The 17,369-nt window shown below is 49.3% G+C and overlaps 2 protein-coding genes across 3 annotated transcripts; both read left to right on the forward strand.

The window, feature by feature from the left end:
* Positions 1-925: 925 nt before the first annotated feature.
* Positions 926-8,616, forward strand: CDKL2 (cyclin dependent kinase like 2). The gene is made up of 13 exons (XM_062494032.1): positions 926-1,144; positions 3,214-3,408; positions 3,686-3,864; positions 3,990-4,102; positions 4,289-4,428; positions 4,731-4,819; positions 5,305-5,431; positions 6,068-6,339; positions 6,509-6,599; positions 7,349-7,460; positions 7,571-7,677; positions 7,969-8,061; positions 8,548-8,616. The coding sequence occupies exons 1-12, from the start codon at positions 977-979 to the stop codon at positions 8,026-8,028; spliced, it is 1,653 nt and encodes a 550-aa protein (XP_062350016.1). The 5' UTR covers positions 926-976; the 3' UTR covers positions 8,029-8,061; positions 8,548-8,616.
* Positions 8,617-10,897: 2,281 nt separating this feature from the next.
* Positions 10,898-13,956, forward strand: RCHY1 (ring finger and CHY zinc finger domain containing 1). 2 transcript variants are annotated; one of them, XM_062494034.1, is made up of 9 exons: positions 10,898-10,984; positions 11,078-11,197; positions 11,946-12,061; positions 12,126-12,204; positions 12,435-12,479; positions 12,582-12,640; positions 12,968-12,994; positions 13,271-13,391; positions 13,616-13,956. In XM_062494034.1, the coding sequence occupies exons 1-9, from the start codon at positions 10,913-10,915 to the stop codon at positions 13,742-13,744; spliced, it is 768 nt and encodes a 255-aa protein (XP_062350018.1). In that variant the 5' UTR covers positions 10,898-10,912; the 3' UTR covers positions 13,745-13,956. The 2 variants fall into 2 exon arrangements, with proteins under 2 accessions (XP_062350018.1, XP_062350019.1); XM_062494035.1 differs by lacking the exon at positions 12,968-12,994.
* Positions 13,957-17,369: the final 3,413 nt, after the last annotated feature.

The following is a 17,369-nucleotide window of genomic DNA, read 5'->3' on the forward strand; positions in this document are numbered from 1 at the left end:
CTGGAAAGGTGCATTACTGTGATTGCATGTAGGGAGAGAGAATGAGGGTGAAGGAGACGTAAAAGCAACCAGGGATTAATTACAGAGGTTGAAGCATATCGATGTGACCCAGGAGGAACACAGTGAAGGTTCCAGAAAATATTATTGGGATATATGATCCCTCATTACACCGTTTTCCAGGAAGTTGACATTTTGGCATACTGCTCCTTTCCCAAAGAGGAATGTTGCAATATTCTAGCCTGATAGGTATTCATAAATTTCTTCAGAGAAATGGTGCACTTTTTTTTTTTTTTTTCCCTCGGTACCCTCAGCTGTGAAATAGAGGCCACCAATCCGAAGTGGGAAAATTGGGAATATCTGTGCTGGATGCTTTTGTTTCTGCAGTTTGTTCCTGGTGGTGTTTTGCTTCACGTGTCCTGCCATGCCACTCCTGCCCAAAATGTGAGAAGTCAATCTTAGCAGAGGACCATCGTGGGTTGCTACATCCACCACTGGATGGAAAGGACAAGGGGGTGCTGGATTAAGAATATATTAAGTGGCTGAAGTCTCCATGAGTAAACCCACAGGGATGCGTCAGCTTTCCTTCATCTTAAATAAGGGAACAGGTTTATGCATGGTGTCAAGTTGCAAATTACATGTGAGAATACCACTGCCAAGATGGTAAGATAAACTGCACAGTAAAGCCACTGCCACAGACATCTAAAACCGAATTACTCCGTCTTTCTCACGGAATTTTTCATGGATTGAAGGCTTTTTTGGGGGCCTTTTATTGGGCCTTTTTGCTCTCCTTAACCCGAGCGAGTCTCCACTCGCCTTTCGCGACAGGCGGGGCGCGGCCGCGCTTTACGGCGGGCCGTTGCCGCAGTAACGGACGCGTTGGGTCGGGAAGCGCCACCGTGCGCGGTGCCTCCATCCCGGTCCTGTCCCTGCATCCCGGGTCATCCTGCCGCAGGGCCCGGGCCCTCCCGCCGCGGCCATGGACAAGTACCAGGTGCTGGGGCTGGTGGGGGAAGGCAGCTACGGGGTGGTGACCAAGTGCAGGAACAGGGAGAACGGGCGGATCGTGGCCGTCAAGAAGTTCCTGGAGAGCGACGACGACGCGGCGGTGAGGAAAATCGCCCTGAGGGAAATCAAACTGCTCAAGGTGAGTGGGCCCCCCTCCTTTGCGGTTCCGTGATTGAATTGTAAAGGTTTTGTGTTTAAATTTGCGTCTCGGGCTGTGTCGCAGCCTTTGGCGAGTGTCACCCCCAGAATCCAGGCCGGGAGAGACTCGCTTGGGCCCTGCTTCAAATTTCCAAGCTCAGCTAGATGAACTGGAGCTTTTTGTGCCGTAGCCTTGCAGAGCTGCTTTTCCCTTTGCCTGAGTGCCGCGCTGGGCTCACCTGGCGAATCCTGGATTGGAAAAGCCTGGTGATGTTCTTGCGGGAATGCCAATGGTCCGCGGTCTCTGTTGCCTCCTGCTGGAGCTGTCCCGAATGCCTGTCCTTGGCCGCTGTGAATTTGCTGAAAATAGAAGAAACGCTGAGCTTTTAAAGCCTGCGGGTGAATGGTGACCTGGGTGTGTGGCACTAAACGGGCTGGGGGCTGTCGGTGTCACCTGAGACGGGAAAATGCCTCTAGGAAAGTTTTCCTTTATTTTCTTTTATTCACGGCACCTTCCTGGCAGGCAAGAGGGTGGAGGAGAACTCCAGTGAGATTCTCTGGACCAAGTGTAGCCCCCAGGTGGGAGCCAGCTGGCGCTGTGTCCTTTGCTGTAGGAGTGTGGGATTTTTGTGTTGGGAGTGTGGCGTATTTGTCAGTACTGACAATTGTGGTGTTGGTATTGTGGTGGAAGGGGGAAGGACAAGGGGAAGTGGATTCAAACTGAAAGAGAGTAGGTTTTGATTGGCTATTAGGAAAAAACGATTCTTTGTGAGGGTGGTGAGGCAGTGGCATGGGCTGTCCAGAGAAGCTTCCCTTGTTCCACAGGAATGCTTGTCCCATGTGCAGTGCTTGTCACTGTGTATAGGCACGTGTGAGAGTTTTAAGCATTGCGACACACGTGATGTGTTCAGTGAAAAAAAGAAGGAAAATCTTACTGCACTCCGAGTGCGTCCAGGCTACTCCTGTGATGTGGGGTGTTCCAGAGTTGGGAATACTGACAAACCTGTGTCCTATCCTCTTGTCTGCCACAAGTGTCTCTTCCTAAATATGCCAGTTTACAGTTTTTGTGCACTGAAGGGGGAAAAAAGGTGACATTTGCCATTACTGCAAGAGCTACAGAATTTGATTTAATAGAAATGTATGTGCTGGAGCTCGAGACACAGGCAGCAGCTCCAAGCATTATCCCCTCAAACCCTTTTAAAGTGGATCTGTGTGAGCCTGGACTGTACCTGCTCCACTGGCCAGACTCAACGAGTTACTGAGTTACTGAGCACCACCCAGGTGTGTTGGGAATTAACTGGTTTTCCTGGGTGAGTGGAATCTTAGAAAAGGGAACATTTGCATATACAGCTCAGGAAGGGTGGCTTCTCACAGGGGAAATAAATACCTGGAGGTTTCGTCTCTGTGTAGTTCCTTCCCCTGTTCCCTGTGAATCTTTGGTTTTAATTTTCTTTTTCTCTCCAGTTTGGGCAGAAATTTAATTGTGTCTGGAAACAGCAAAACCTCTTCAGGGTCTCCTGTGTGAGGGATAAATCATTCTTGGGAAAAGAGCTTTTTCTCTTATTGATTATCCTTTAAAAATTTTTCTCCTGTCAGACCTTCTAAGAAATCTGGGCAGAGAGAGATGCAGGGTGGCTGGCACTGCCTCTGCACTGGCAGAGTTTCCCCTACAATTCCCTGTGCTCTGCAGTCCTTTTGCATCTTCCTGGGTCACGCCCCAGGCTCTGGTGCTGCCTCCAGGCAGCCTCCGGTGATGTTTCCCTGCCAAGCTCCAGCAAATAAATAACTCTGCTCTGTAGCATGGCCTTTTATGTTGGTGTGTGATAAATGTGTAACAAACTGGAGGTGGATTTTTGTCTGCTGGGAACGTGCTGACAAAATAACTAGAAAACACAGCTGCTTTTTCTTCCTCTTTTTATTCAAGTTGCCTTTTTTTGTTATTGTCCCAGCTGGGCTGCAGTTGAAAAAAAATTACCTGCAAATTTATTTATTTATTTGTTTTTAATTTCCCTTCATACTTTTCCCTAAGTAAATGTTTTCCCTCACTAAACATTCCCTGTTTTATGACAGCAACTCCGGCACGAGAATCTGGTGAACCTGCTGGATGTGTGTAAAAGGAAGAAGCGGTGGTACCTGGTGTTTGAATTTGTGGATCACACGGTGCTCGATGACCTCGAGGCCTCTCCCAGTGGACTGGACTACGACAGGGTTCGGAAATACTTGTTTCAGATTATGAGAGGAATTGCCTTTTGTCACAGCCATAATGTAAGTATGTGCAAGAAATCAGCTCTGCAGCTAAAATCAATAGATACATATTAAAATGGAAGTATGTATTTTTGTTATTTATGTGTATTTGAACCTAGAGAAATAGAGCTTAGTCTGAAAAGGAAGAGATACATAAAACAAACGTGTCTGAAATTGGAGGTTCTGTGTTAGCCTGGAATTTTCTACTTGAATATGAGAAAGCTACACTTTTTGCTGAGCCAGTCACTTTGCTGTGTACAAACGGGGAATTTGCCCTGACTTCTTGTTTTCTGTGCAGATAATCCACCGGGATATTAAGCCAGAAAACATACTGGTTTCCCAGTCAGGAGTTGTGAAACTCTGCGACTTCGGATTTGCCCGGCCCTTGGCAACTCCTGGGGAAGTTTACACAGACTACGTGGCTACCCGCTGGTACAGAGCCCCGGAGCTGCTGGTGGGGGATAGCAAATACGGCAGGTGAGTCTGGCCTGCCAGGCTGGGAAGGGCTCTGGGCAGCATGGAGGGGGTGCTCCATCTGCTGGCTCAGCCTTGGGATCCATGAAGCTGTGCTGAGCTGGGGTGGTGGTGGTTTTTCTCCCCAGGCCTGTGGACGTGTGGGCTGCTGGCTCCCTCATTACAGAAATGCTTACAGGAGAGCCCCTTTTCCCTGGAGACTCAGACATTGACCAGCTCTTCCATATCACCAAGTGTCTGGGTAAGAAGTGTCCTTCGGGCTCCTGGTGCTTGCTCAGGAATGAAGGGCTCATATTTGTTTTGATGGATGGGAAGATAACAACCCAGACCATAGCCCTTCCTGCAGTGCTGACCAAGCATTTCAGCCCCTCAGATGTTTCACTGCCCTGCATTTTTCCATGAGGTTGCTTTGTTTGCGTGGTTCCAGGTAACTTAATTCCAAGACATCAGGAATTATTCTATAAAAACCCCCTCTTTGCTGGCATGAAGTTGCCTGAGGTGAAGGAGCTCGAATCCCTGGAGAAACGCTATCCCAAGCTCCCTCCTGCTGCACTGGATTTAGCCAAGGTAATTAACTAAGTGTTTCCTGTGAATGTTTCCGTTTCCCTGTCCTTTGCCTCGTGCAGCTTAGTACAGGGCTGTTGAAGTGCCTTTCTCTCAGCTCCCCATGCAGTGAGCAGCTGCTCAGGTTGGCAGCTTGCTGAGGGCTGTAGGATACCCGAGCTCCAGTCCAGGGTGATGGGGGCACTCAGCGCTGCAGGGCCCCAAGGGGTCACTGCATATCCTGCAGGATCTTTCACTCAGACATGCCAAAGCCTTGGTTTAATTCCTGGTGTGTTTACCTCCTCCTGTTCACATTGGTTTGACAGGAGTGCTTGCAGATGGACCCAGACAAGAGACCATCCTGTGCCGAGCTCCTGCAGGGCGATTTCTTCAACGAGGATGGCTTTGCTGAAAGGTAGAAGCTTCTTTCCTCCTCACTGCAGGCTCAGCTTAGAAGGAAGTGAAGCTGTTGTGCTTGAAGACTGCACACTGGGTTTGCAGAGCTGACAGCTGCTGAGTGTCTTAGTTTGTTTTGGCTTGACCTTCCTGGGAACAGGAGAACAATTGGAAGGGAACACGTTGCAGTGACACATTTACCTTGTTGGGACTTCAGTTCATCAGTGGCACACCATACTGGTAGTACAGTCTTACACTGTATTCACTCTCTGCATCTGCAACAAACTGGGATGCAAACACCTTCATTGCTGTATTGTGGAAAATGTGTGCTGAAGATTTTATTTAGTTTAATATATACATTACTTTTGGCCTCTCATTAGTTTAAAGGCACAGTTTGTTTGACTACTTAAGAGGCCATAGGAGCCTGGGTTTAACAACGGATGATGATATTAACACAAGTCCTTTTATTTATTTATTTTTGCTTTCTCCTTATACGGAATGTAGATTTACTCAGGAGCTTAAACAAAAGATCCAGAAAGATGCCAGAGACCATCACTTCCAAAAAAAATATAAAATCAATAAAAGGGACAAAGACGATGTTTTAGAAGAAAGAAAAATTACCAGCGTCCAGGTTAGTCCATCTGTGTTTTCCAAACCTGTAATTTTTTTCCTTGTGTTTTAAAATCATTGTTTTAAAAATAGGTCAGCAGTTTAAATTCCTAGGACATAACTCGGGAGTTTGCAGGTGGCACTTTGGCCAGTCACTTGCAGGCGAACCACACAGTGGTGCAGTTCCTGGCAATACAGAGCTGAAGAGTGAAGCACTTGGGCAGCATAAGTCATGCTGAATCATGGAAACCTGCTTTCTGCTGCTGTTTATCTGTTTTAAAGCCCTGTCTCCAAAGTTAAAGATTTTCCTTTCAGCTGGGTACCCAGGATGCTTCAGAGAGACTTTGAGATGACATTGGGATGAGTTTTTATTTCATTTCTTTGGAAGAGACACAGCATACAGCTGTTTTTCCTCCGTCACTGCTGATTCCAGTATCAAGTGACTTATTTACAGAGAGTGCTGAAACCCTGACAGGTTTTCTCCTGCTTAATGGAAAGCAGAGATTTTCTAACAAAATCAATTCCATCTCCATGAGATTCTTGCAGAATCAGGCACATGTAGGCTTCTGACATGTTTTTTTTTCCCCCTGTGTGCACTGCTGTGACCTGCTTTTTCAACACGACTGTAAGGAAAGATGATGTTTATCTTCCCAAACAGGATTTCAGCATGGCACCAAGGACCAAAGATGGAAAGCTGATAAAGCCCAAGCCCTGTAAAGCTGATGCAGAGAAAGCAGATCAATCCTCCAAGCTGGGCTTCCTCTATGACAGTACAGCCAACCCATTTAAATTCAGCCCTCAGACCAACCTGAGAGATTCCAGCAGCAGCTTGGACTACGCCAAGAACCCAGGCACAGTTATCCCTCCCATCAACCAGAACTTCTCTCCTACTTTTGGGATGGGTTCTGGGCCTGGGAACCTTAATTACAGGTATGAGAGCAGAGCTAGGAGAGCTTGTATCCATCATTCCTGGGAGGTGCAGGGTGAAGATGTGGGAATATTTGCGTGATGTGGGGTTTGGGATACCTTGCATTTGTTGCTTTATATTCACTATTCATTACCCAAGCTAATAACTGCTTTGGGGCATTTTTGATTACAGACTTGATGAAAAGAGTAAAAAATACTTGAACCCTTTGCTAAAGGCACGGAAGCCTTCTCCACTGGCCCGTTGCAGTGTCAGCTTGACACCGGTGAGTCATCTGTCTGTTTGTCTGTCCCCCTTGGCCAAGCAAAAATAAATTCAGTTATGTGTTGTATTCTCAAGAACTCCATCTGATCCATCTTTCACCATAACTCCCCCCTAGAAATACAGGTTTAGTTACCCCTTTTTTTCCTGCAGATTTTTCAGTCATTATCCTAAAATATATTTGATGTCAGAAAACAGTTTTAAATGAGAGGAGCAGTCCAGCACAGGATATCTGTGAGATTTGGAATATATCCATGGTCTCCTGCCTAGCCAGGAAAGATAGACCATGTGTGCTGTGCTACTGAAGCAGAACTGAGGGTTTGGATTTAATGCTTAATTTAAGGGCTTTACTTAGTCATGTCATAAATACATTAAAAATTGATAAGGAAAACAAGTGAAATGGAAAGTTTTCCTCTGCTCTCACTACCTAGGCATGGTTATTACCATGCCAGCCAGGAACATTTGCCTTTTTCCAGATAACTAATCCCAGCCATTCTTCAAGTGCTATATTTTATCTCTCCAAAAGCAGCCTGACTTAGTTGATTGCTTTTATTTTGCTGTTGCTTTTCCATTGCTTATGTATAAATAGCAGTTGAGCAGGTTGAATTCCTTCACACACATCTGAGTATTTTGTCTCACTCTTGTACAAATTCCAACTACATCGGAACATTGCTGTGTTACTTTATTTTTAAGCTTGAAAATAGCTTTATTTTTTTCCTGTATTTTCATGTACTGTTATGCCCTTGATTACAGGTTACTAATGAGAAACCCATTCTTCAGGCAAGTAAGAAAAAATGGGAATACCTCAAGACAAATGTGCGTTTGCCAGAACTAAGTCATCTCCCCGAGCTGAGAGGTGCGGAAGGTAGGAACTTTGACGTCCTCTAAATAAAACCTGGGCACCAAACCAGTGTCAGGGAGCAGTGTGTTACCTCTCACTCCTTTAACATGGCACGCCTTGGTTGTGTTTTGCAGCTCGGCATCCTAGATTTCTGAAAAAGGAAAATGGAACATTTGCAGAGTCCCGAGTCCCCTCCCTCGCTGCTATCGACCTTCATAGCTCAAGTCTGGCTTCACAGCAGGTATCAAGGCAATAAAATGGTTTGTGCTGCTCTGTATTTGTTTGGTTTGTGACTTTCTCAGCAGCATGGCCCACAGAGTTTCAGTTTGACTCGTAGAGGAGCAGAATTTGCCTTGGGATCGTAAGTTTTACACTGGGAGAGCATTTTTGAAGCCTGATTTGACCAAAGAACAGATTTGTTTTAAGTTAGGTGTTGGCATTGCTTATGTTTTTAGAAGGCTGTTTCTGATCGTCGTCTCTGTTTATACTGCACTTGGAAATTGATCCTTTCTCATTCTTTCCCAATTTACAGCTGTCAGGGACCTTGATGCCAGATGCATCAGAAGCCAACTTCCCCAGGGTGGAGCACTAGCCCAGGGGAGAGGGTCACACCTGCCTGTAAAAGGTGGGCTTTCATTTCTGCTGTGTAGCCGGCTGGGGGCTTCCAAATGGGTGGTTTCATGAACACGTACCTAGGGATGGGGAGTGCAATAGCAAAATTATTTTATACTTCACATTCTTGGTCAGGACATGCAGCTATGACAGACTTCTTCCTGAGGGCAGTACACAGCTTGTTGTGCCTGGTAAATCATTTTCTTGACCTGAGGTGCTGGGCATTAGGGTTGGAAACGAAGCAGCTCACGTACTTGGGGGGCGATTGAGCAAGCTGGTAGAACAGCAAAAAGAGGGGAAGCTGGCTGCCTGCATGCGAGGAGGGAAAAAAAAAAACAACTCAAGTTTTCTGATCTGTGAAACACAAGAGGTCTTAGTGCACAGCTCCAGGAAGGTAAGGATGTATAGCAGATCAAAATAAAGGAGGCCTTTCACCAGGAGCACCTCTGTGTTTTGTTAGCCTGTCCAGAGTCATTCTCCTTTTCTCCTCCTGATGCAGGTGACTGAGCAGTGGGAACAATCCATCTGAGTTTCCAGGGGCTAAAGCTGCCAGGTCTGTCTGCAGGGGGGAGAGGAGGATCCCTTACTCCTGTTGGTGCAGCAGACTGCCACGGAAGCGGCTCGGGTCCGGGAGCTTGCACTGCCACTGCTGCTGGATTTTTTGCATGCAAAAGGCCCCTGGAATGTCGACTTTCTGGCTTAGGGCCAGGTCTTGTCTGAGAAGAATAGTGGTCGTTGGTGTGCAACAAGGGCAGGAGTTGGTTTGGACGACTCTGAAGGAAGCTGGGCTTTCTGTTGTCCAGCTGCTGCCCACGTGAGGGGTTTCTTTTTCAATGAATGGTGACGAAAGCAGCTGCCTAAATTCTCGGATTTTGGTGGGCTGCCTGATCTGGATTAAAAAGCACCTTTGCCTCAACAGTGAAGAAAACATTTGTGCAAGAAATGCAATATTTAAATGTGAAAATCTGCAGCTGTTCCTTTGAAACCCTTGCTAATGCACTTGTCACTTTGTTTTAGGTTCCTTTTCCCGTTGCATTTTTGACCCCATGTTTGGGCACTTGTCTTTGGGGTGTTTACCTGGGTATGTTGTCTGCTGTTGTTCATGGTGAAGGAAGGAATATCCCTGTGGAATACTGAGCTGTGATGCAGGTGACACGTGGAATGTCTCAGTAACTCAAGTTGTCATTCCTTTAGATCACTTAGGATATTAGGAGAATGGGACAGTGAAACTGGACTGTTTGGAAACCATTTTTGAGTATTTGCCCTCAGTTTTTCTGTGGTCAGTTTTGGGCTGTCCTCTGTGTTGCTCACAACTGTTTTCCATCACCTGTCACAACTCCAGTGGTGGTTCCAATAACTTTGGAACTTATTTTTCCACAACATACAGCCTTTCCCATCAATGGATCATGACAGAATATGGTCTGAACTCATAGTATCTAGAGATTTGTCTCTATGCTGTCTCTTGACATGTACATTTCATTTGTAAATAAAAGGATCTTTCAGTTCCAGGCTTGACTGTCCCCAGAGTGGATGCTCCACTTGGCCACAGGAGTCAGTCAGGTAGCCACGGGCAAAATGCAGGTGGGAAAAGGTTTGGGGAGGGAAGAGTGGAGCTTTTTGGGGGAAAGTTGCATGCGTGGGGGAGAGAAAGAGAGGTTTAAGAGGAAGGTTTTGCATGGGGAAGAGTGTGGCCAGCAGGTCCAGGGAGGTGATCCTCTACTTGGCCCTAGCGAGGTTGCATCTGGAGTGCTGCGTTCAGTTCTGGGCTCCACAGGTCAACAAAGACAAGGAGCTACTGGAGAGGGTCCAATGGAGGCCGAAGATGATGAGGGGTCTGGATCATTTCTCTCAGGAGGGGAGACTGTGGGAGCTGGGCCTGCTCAGTCTAGAGAAGAGAATACAGCAGGAATCTCATCAATCCACACAAGTATCTCCAAGGTGGGTGTCAAGAGGATGGCACCGGATTTTTGGTGCACCCAGCAACAGGACAAGGAGCAATGGCCAGAAACTAAAACACAAGGAGTTCCATCTCCACATAAAGAAGAATCACAGAATCTGCTCAGTTGGAAGGGACCCACGGGAACCATTGTGTACAACCCCTGGTCCTGTTCAGGACACCCCAGTAGTCCCACCTCGTGCCTGAGAGCATTGTCGAACACTCCTTCAGCTCTGTTAAGATTGGTGCTGTAACCACTGCCTAGGGAGCCTGTTCAGTGCTCGACCACCCTCCAGGTGAAAAGCTTTTCCTAATATCCAACCTAACCCTCCCTGGCACAGCTCTGGCTCTTCCCTAGGCTCCCGTGACTGTCACCAGAGCTGAGATCAGTGCTGCCCCTCCACTTCCCCTCGGGAGGAAGTTATGTACAGTGGTGATGTCTCTCCTCTGCTTCCTGCAGAACTCCTTTCCATGGAGGTGGCAGAGCACTGGCACAGGCTCCCCCAGGCAGTGGTCACAGCCCCAAGGCTGCCAGAGCTCAAGAGGCATTTGGACAAGGCTCTCAGGAACCTGGTGGGACTGGTGGGGTGTCCTGTGCAGGGCCAGGAGCTGGACTCCATGATCCTTCACGGGTCCCTTCCCACTCGGTATATTCTGTGACCGGTCGTGGAGTTTCCGTCTCTGGAGACGCTCCCAGCCCACCTGGGCGCGGCCCCGTGTCACCTGCTCTGGGTGACCCTGCCTTGGCAGGGAGGTTGGACCGGGTGATCTCCAGAGCTCCCCTCCAGCGCGACCCGGGCTTCGGCGAGCAGGGGCACACGAAAGTTCAAGGCGGCAGTGGCTGGGGAGAACCACTTTTGAAAACTCCAAATCCTCCGGAACCGACTGTAAGGAAGCGGAAGGGGAGGAGCGGGCCGAGGCGGCGGCCATGGCCACGGCGGGGGGATCGGAGGGATGCGAGCCGGGATGCGAGCACTACCGGCGGGGCTGCCGGCTGCGGGTGGGTGAGCGGGGGGCGGCCGTGCCGTACCCTGCCGAGCCGTGCCCCGATCCGAGCCGTGTCCCGATCCGAGCCGTGTCCTTCCCTTCGCAGGCACCGTGCTGCGGGAAGCTGTACCCGTGCCGGCTGTGCCACGACGGCGCCGAGCAGCACCAGCTGGACCGGTTCCGAGTGTCCGAGGTGCAGTGCATCCGCTGCAGCCTCCTGCAGAAGGTGGGTCCGGGAGTTCGGGAGGGACCGCGCTGGATCATCCGCATCTAGCTCCCTGCTCCAACCGGGTTAGCGGGGTTATGGCTGGTGTTGTGTCAGGAGAGGTTTAGGTTGGATGGTAGGAGAAGGTTCTTCACCCAGAGAATGGTGAGGCACTGGAGCAGGCTTCCCGGGAAGTGGTCACGGCCCCAAGCCTGGCAGAAGGCAGGAGGCGTTTGGACAGTGCTCTCAGGCACCTGGTGGGATGCTTGGAGCTGTCCTGTGCGGGGCTAAGCGTTGGACATGATGGACCTTGTGGGTCCCTTTCCAGCTCAGGATATTCTGTGATCACAGAGCATATGGCACAGGGTTGTGTCCCAGGTGGTTCTGGAATATCTCCAGTGAGGGAGACTCCACAGCCTCTCTCGTCAGCCTGTTCCAGAGCACAGGAAGGAAGCTTTTCTTCCTGTTCAGGTGGAACTCCCTGTGTGTCAGCTTCTGGCCATTGCCTCTTGACCTGATTCTGGGCACCACAGAGCAGAGGCTGATTCCATCCTCTTGGCACCTTCCACATCCCTCCAGACATGGATTAGATCCCCTCAGCCATCCCTTATCAAGGCTGAACAGGCCCAGCTCCCTTAGCCTGTCCTCATAAGGGAGATGCTCCAGTCTGTCAGTAGCTTCCTGGCTCTCAGGCCTTGCTCCAGGAGCTCCACGCCCCTCTTGGAGCCTGGAACTGGATGCAGCACTCAGGATATTCCTGTCCCCTCAGGCCCAGCAGCGCTGCGAGGGCTGTGACAGCCTCTTTGGGGAGTACTACTGTGACATCTGCCACCTGTTTGACCGTGACAAGAAGCAGTACCACTGCCAGGAGTGCGGCATCTGCAGGTGTGTGTGGACAGGGGGGCTCGCCTCAGGGGGATCAGCCCTGCCCTGACACCTCTCTCCACAGGATTGGCCCCAAGGAGGATTTCTTCCACTGCTCCAAGTGTAATTTGTGCCTCAGCCTGAATCTCCAAGGAAAGCACAAGGTGAGGATGTGCCGCTTACCTCCACATCTTAAAAAGCAACACCTCAAACAGAAGCTGGATGTGCCTCAGCCCATCTGAGGCCACAGGAACAGGGAGAGCAGTGGGTTCTCCTTCTTTAACAGCAACACAGATGCCACTTATTGAAGACAATACATTTTACGTATAGAAACTTTACAATATAGAAACTGTACGGCAGAGTAACTTTTTCTTCTATTTTTCCATTTGCAAAGTGTATTGAAAATGTCTCCAGGCAGGACTGTCCAATATGTTTGGAGGTGAGCAGCTTCTTTTCATCTCCTGGATAACTGTCTGGCCCTATTTTTGACTGCGTCTGAATTAATTTTCTTCTCTTTTGTCTTGTATTTGATTCCAAACAGGATATTCACACATCTCGTGTTGGAGCCCATGTTCTGCCGTGTGGTCACCTTCTTCACAGGTAAAGCAGACACCTGAGAAAGGGAAATATCTGCTGCGTTGTCTTGGGTGTTTATTCAACAGCATTGTCTGTATCAGCTGCTTAGAGCTGGTTTCTGAGGGACCTGCACTGTGGGGGCAGTCTGTTTCACCAGGACATGTTTTCCTTAGAGGGGTTGTCTTCCTTCTTAGTCAGTTTTGACAATGTGAAGCTCTCCTGTCACTTGGTGTAGGGATGTTTTTAATTTCTGCCTCGGGGATACCTGTGTAGCTTTTTCCCCTTGTGCAGTCCAGGTGTGTTACCTGTCAGTAATTCCGTTCTTCTTACTCACCTGTGTTTCTTTTTCAGAACATGTTATGATGAAATGCTGAAGGAGTAAGTATTTCCAAACATCTTTCCTCGATATTATCCTAATCTAAACATACTGCTTCAAGAGGTGAAAGTCATTGGCATCTTGTCAAAGATGCCGATTCTGTACCAGCAGCTCCTAAAGGAATAAGGAGCATTTAATTTCCAATTCTGTTTGCAAGATCTTGCTGTGTTGTGGTGTTTGTTTGCCCTGGTGCAATATGAAACTTGTCCCTACAAATGGACTTGTTTCGTGGCCTCGCTTCATCTTCTGATTTAGACATTTCCCTCTCTTCCTGCCAGAGGCTACAGGTGTCCTTTGTGCATGCACTCAGCACTGGACATGACCAGGTACTGGCGCCAGCTGGACAACGAAGTGGCACAGACTCCCATGCCATTGGAGTACCAGAACATGATGGTGGAGGTAAGAGGTCAGCCTCGCATCCTTGCTTGGTTTTCATGGAGCTGTTCCTCGGAGTTACTGGCAGTAGAGGGCAGCAGGGACGTGTGCTGGATCAGAAGTCAGGGCCGAGGGGTGGGGAAAGATGAGGAAAAGTCACGTGTAGGCTCAGGGTGTTCATCATTCCTGTTCCTATACACACACCGCTGGTGCTGCAGCCTCTCCCTCCCTTCCCTGTGTGCGTGCAGATCCTTTGCAATGACTGCAATGCCCGCTCCACGGTGCAGTTCCACCTCCTGGGCATGAAGTGCCAGAGCTGTGAGTCGTACAACACAGCCCAGGACGGGCGGTGCAGGCTGTCCTTGGAGGAGCAGTGACCGGGATACGCGCGGCGCTCGGCCGGACGGGAACGCCGTGCCGTGGGACAGACTGTTTTGCCAACAAAGCAACCCTTGGCAGCAAGAATTCCAGTATTCCGAGCTCAAGGAGTCCTTTACTGCGTCAGGGAAGAGGCAGATGAGAAGAGGAGCATGAGGAGATGTGACCAGCAGCTGATGCAGCAGCAGGAGGAGTTTTGGGGCGGCTGAAGGGGAAGGGAGGTGGAGGTGCAGCTCTCGGGGCTGCAGCTGCCAGGGAAAATGGGTCACTTTGAGTGGCAGCAACATCCACAGGGTTATGGGTGAGCACGTGGTGTTCCCTGGGAATGATGCGTGTGCCAGGAGCCCGGAGCTGGTGCCGCACAGGGGCAGTGGGCAGGAGTGGCATCCTTGGCTCCCTCCTTGCATTGTCACCTGTGTGTACAGAATTCCCTCTAAGCAAGGGAATTGCCCTGTCTGCTGGGATGAACAGCCAGAAGATCCAGGTGCAAAGCCCCCCCCTTTTTCCCCTGGACCCCCATCCTGACTCACTGCCGTCCCTTCACTCAGATTCCTTTGCCAGCTGCAGACGTTTCTTCCCCCATGTCTTCCTCATTTTGCCCTGTTCTCTGGCAAAGGCCGAGGTGCTGTAGAGTTGTAGACATGCACATAGCTCGATTTTGCTCAGTTAAAGTACCTAAATGAAGCACGTCCTTCACATCAGGCTGGGCCCAAGATGTTCACTGAAATATCAGTAGTCCAGAGGCATTTCAGTAGTGCAGGGACCAATTTTCTGTGGTTTTGGCATTTGTTAACAGTAGAAATTCACTGGGGAAGAGAATGGGGAGGCAAACGGCCGCCTTTTATAAGAAATAAAAACCCCCACCCCTCCCTTCATGTGACATCCTGCCTGAGGTGTTTTGCAGTCTTAAATATCGAAGAAAGTTCTTGATTTCTGTGAATTTCACATGCAGATAATTTACAGTAGTAATATATAAAAAAGGGTCAGTTACTCTTCAGGTTGCACCCACTCATTTTTAACTTGTTCTATTGTAAAATGAGCTTTGCTTAATCCGACAATGCTGTCTTCTGTATGGAATATTTAGGATTTGGATTATAGCTATTGTAGCTTGCCTTGACTGGGGTTGTCTTTTTCTGGAGTTCTTTTCTCACTGCTATAAATAAATGTAAAATAAGGTCTTTGTTAAAATAAACAAATGACACTGTGCGTGATGTGCTCTTCTTTCACACACATACTCCCTGGAAATTCCCAGCTGAATTTAAACCATGATTCAGTGATGAAAAATGGTTGGATGTGGGGAGGTGTGAGGCCTGAGACACTTAGGAAAATAAGCGCTTAATTTTTTTACAAGCTCCTGTGTTCACATATTTTTGTTCTGTGGTACAAGCAAGACTCCCTGCTGCTTTGGGTGGCATCTGGTGCCTCCCATCTCCTTTCCTGGATGGAGACCTGCTCCCAGGTAAGCCTGGAAGCACCAGTGGTGCTCCCATCGGCCTGCAGGACTTGTCATCCCAGAAAACTCTGGCGAAGTAGCCTTGGAGTGTGTTGCTAATGGTAAAACCATGCTGGTGAAGTCCACAACCAAGCAGGTTTGCTGCTAAATGGGAAGCTAATTTTATTCCAATTGTTAATTGGAAATAATTCTTTTTTTGGGTTCCAACCACAAGAGGAGGCTGAAAGAAAACCCTTGAGCTTTGGGAGAGCAGTTCCTGCTGAACTTTGGCATTGGGAAGGAGAATGATTCACGGTGTGGGTTCTAGGTAATTTTGACCTTTTGCTTTCCTCTTTTTGGTGCTTGCCTCTGGAAAGTTTTGCACGAGGGAATGGGATTGCTGAGGGAATGCTGAACCACTGTTTGGTGTGTTTATCTTGGCACTGAGCCCTTAACTCCCTTTGCCAGGGAATAAATCACGCAGCAGGAGAAGGAATGGCATTTTCAGGGGATGAGGACAATGGAGGAGATAAAGATGGGCAAGGAGCTGCTTTTATGGGATGGGAGGTGCTGTACGGAGCTTTGCTGCCCTGTTCATCGAGATGCAGCTGACGGGAGCAGAAAGGATGCTCGGATCAGGGGGCTGAGATGATACTGGGATGGAAGCAGCAGCTGCCTTGGCCAGAGCTTGCCCACTGGCTATGGGAGCTGTTGGGAAGCTCCCGCACTCCCTGGCACCCGGAATCCTGCCTTGCTCACCGGTCTAGGCCAGAATCAGGAGCAGATGGGATTATTGCTGCTTCGTGGGAAAAATGTGGAGTTCCAGCAGGCGCGGGGACTGCAGCTGCACGCAAGGTCACGGAGCTATTAAATAAAGCCAGGGTCTGCCAAGGTACGCGGGATTCGGGAGAGGGACTCGGGAAGGCAGCAGGTGGAACAATGCGGGGCTGAGGGGCTCAGCTGAGCCCTCCATCCCACGGAACGGTGCAGGAGGATGGCTCAGGAGCTGTGGGGAATGGGGATCCCCAGTTTTGGGCCGGTTGGATGCCCCTGGTGTGGCTTTGGCTTGCTCCAATAACATCATTTGGGGTGGGAGTGTTCCGTGTTAAACCTCGGGTTCAGCTACCCCCTCCTGTGGCTGTCCCGGTGCTGGGGCTGATGTTTGCAGAGAAACCATCTGGTTTTAAATTTCCAGCTGGAAGGAACGCAGTGAGGGAGAGGCTCCTCGTGTTGTGCTATTTATACCCCAGAGGAGCAGCCGAGCATCTGTCCCTGCAGATCCAAGCTCAGCCCGGGGCTGTGCCGGAACCTCCGCGCTGGAAACAGGGCACTTTCCTCGGATTTGCTCCTTCGTGGTCCCAGCTGGGCTTGGGTTCTGACACCTGCACCGATTCCTGTGCTCAAGATGCAGCCAGGAGGCTCCAACCAGGAGCTGCTCCTTGCTACTCACACCGGTGACTCCACCAGGAGCTTGAGGAGATGACGCCCGGAAACACGGATGATAGATGGGAATATTCACGAATAAGCCAAACAAGAGCATAATTAGGGAGGCCAGAGGGAGTCTGGAAGAAGTGATAAAGCAGCTCTGCAGCCACGGCAAGGCAGGAGAACCTGGAGCGGGATCGCGTCATCCCTGGTGCCCACGGGGTTGGGGAATGGGACGTTCCGCACGGAGCTATGCTAACTATTTTATTTCTATATAAATAAAATATCTCTGAGATGAAACAGAGCCAAAGGGGGGTGGAGGGGAGGGAGGAAAGGGAATCAGGAGGAGGTGGAATTGAGCCAGAGTTGTGGGAGTCCTTGGGAAAAAAAGGGAATTTGCTGGTTTTGCAAATAAAACAAGCTGGTAGCAGGGTTAACCCCACTGTTTTTTAAAAGAAAAGGAAAAAAAGGTCTTTTTATGGCATGTCCTGGTTGCTTTTCCCCCTTTTCACCTGCTATATTCGTGTGGGACAGAAGCCCCTCGGTAAGACAGAGGGTCTGAGGTGGGAATGTGAGAGGGGTGTTTGAAGCCATTGCCTGGAACACAGGCATCCTCCCACTGAGTGCACGACCCTCCAAAATAAAGTGCTTTTTCCACTTGGCAAACCCATCTGTTATTCTCTAGGTTGCCCTGTGCCTTGGCTTGTGCTGGCAAACAGTCCTGCAGATGGAAACACATCAACCGTGTCCCTGTCGTCCATGTCACT

The sequence above is a fragment of the Cinclus cinclus genome, chromosome 5 (genome assembly GCF_963662255.1).
Source record: "Cinclus cinclus chromosome 5, bCinCin1.1, whole genome shotgun sequence".
NCBI classification, from domain to species: domain Eukaryota; kingdom Metazoa; phylum Chordata; class Aves; order Passeriformes; family Cinclidae; genus Cinclus; species Cinclus cinclus.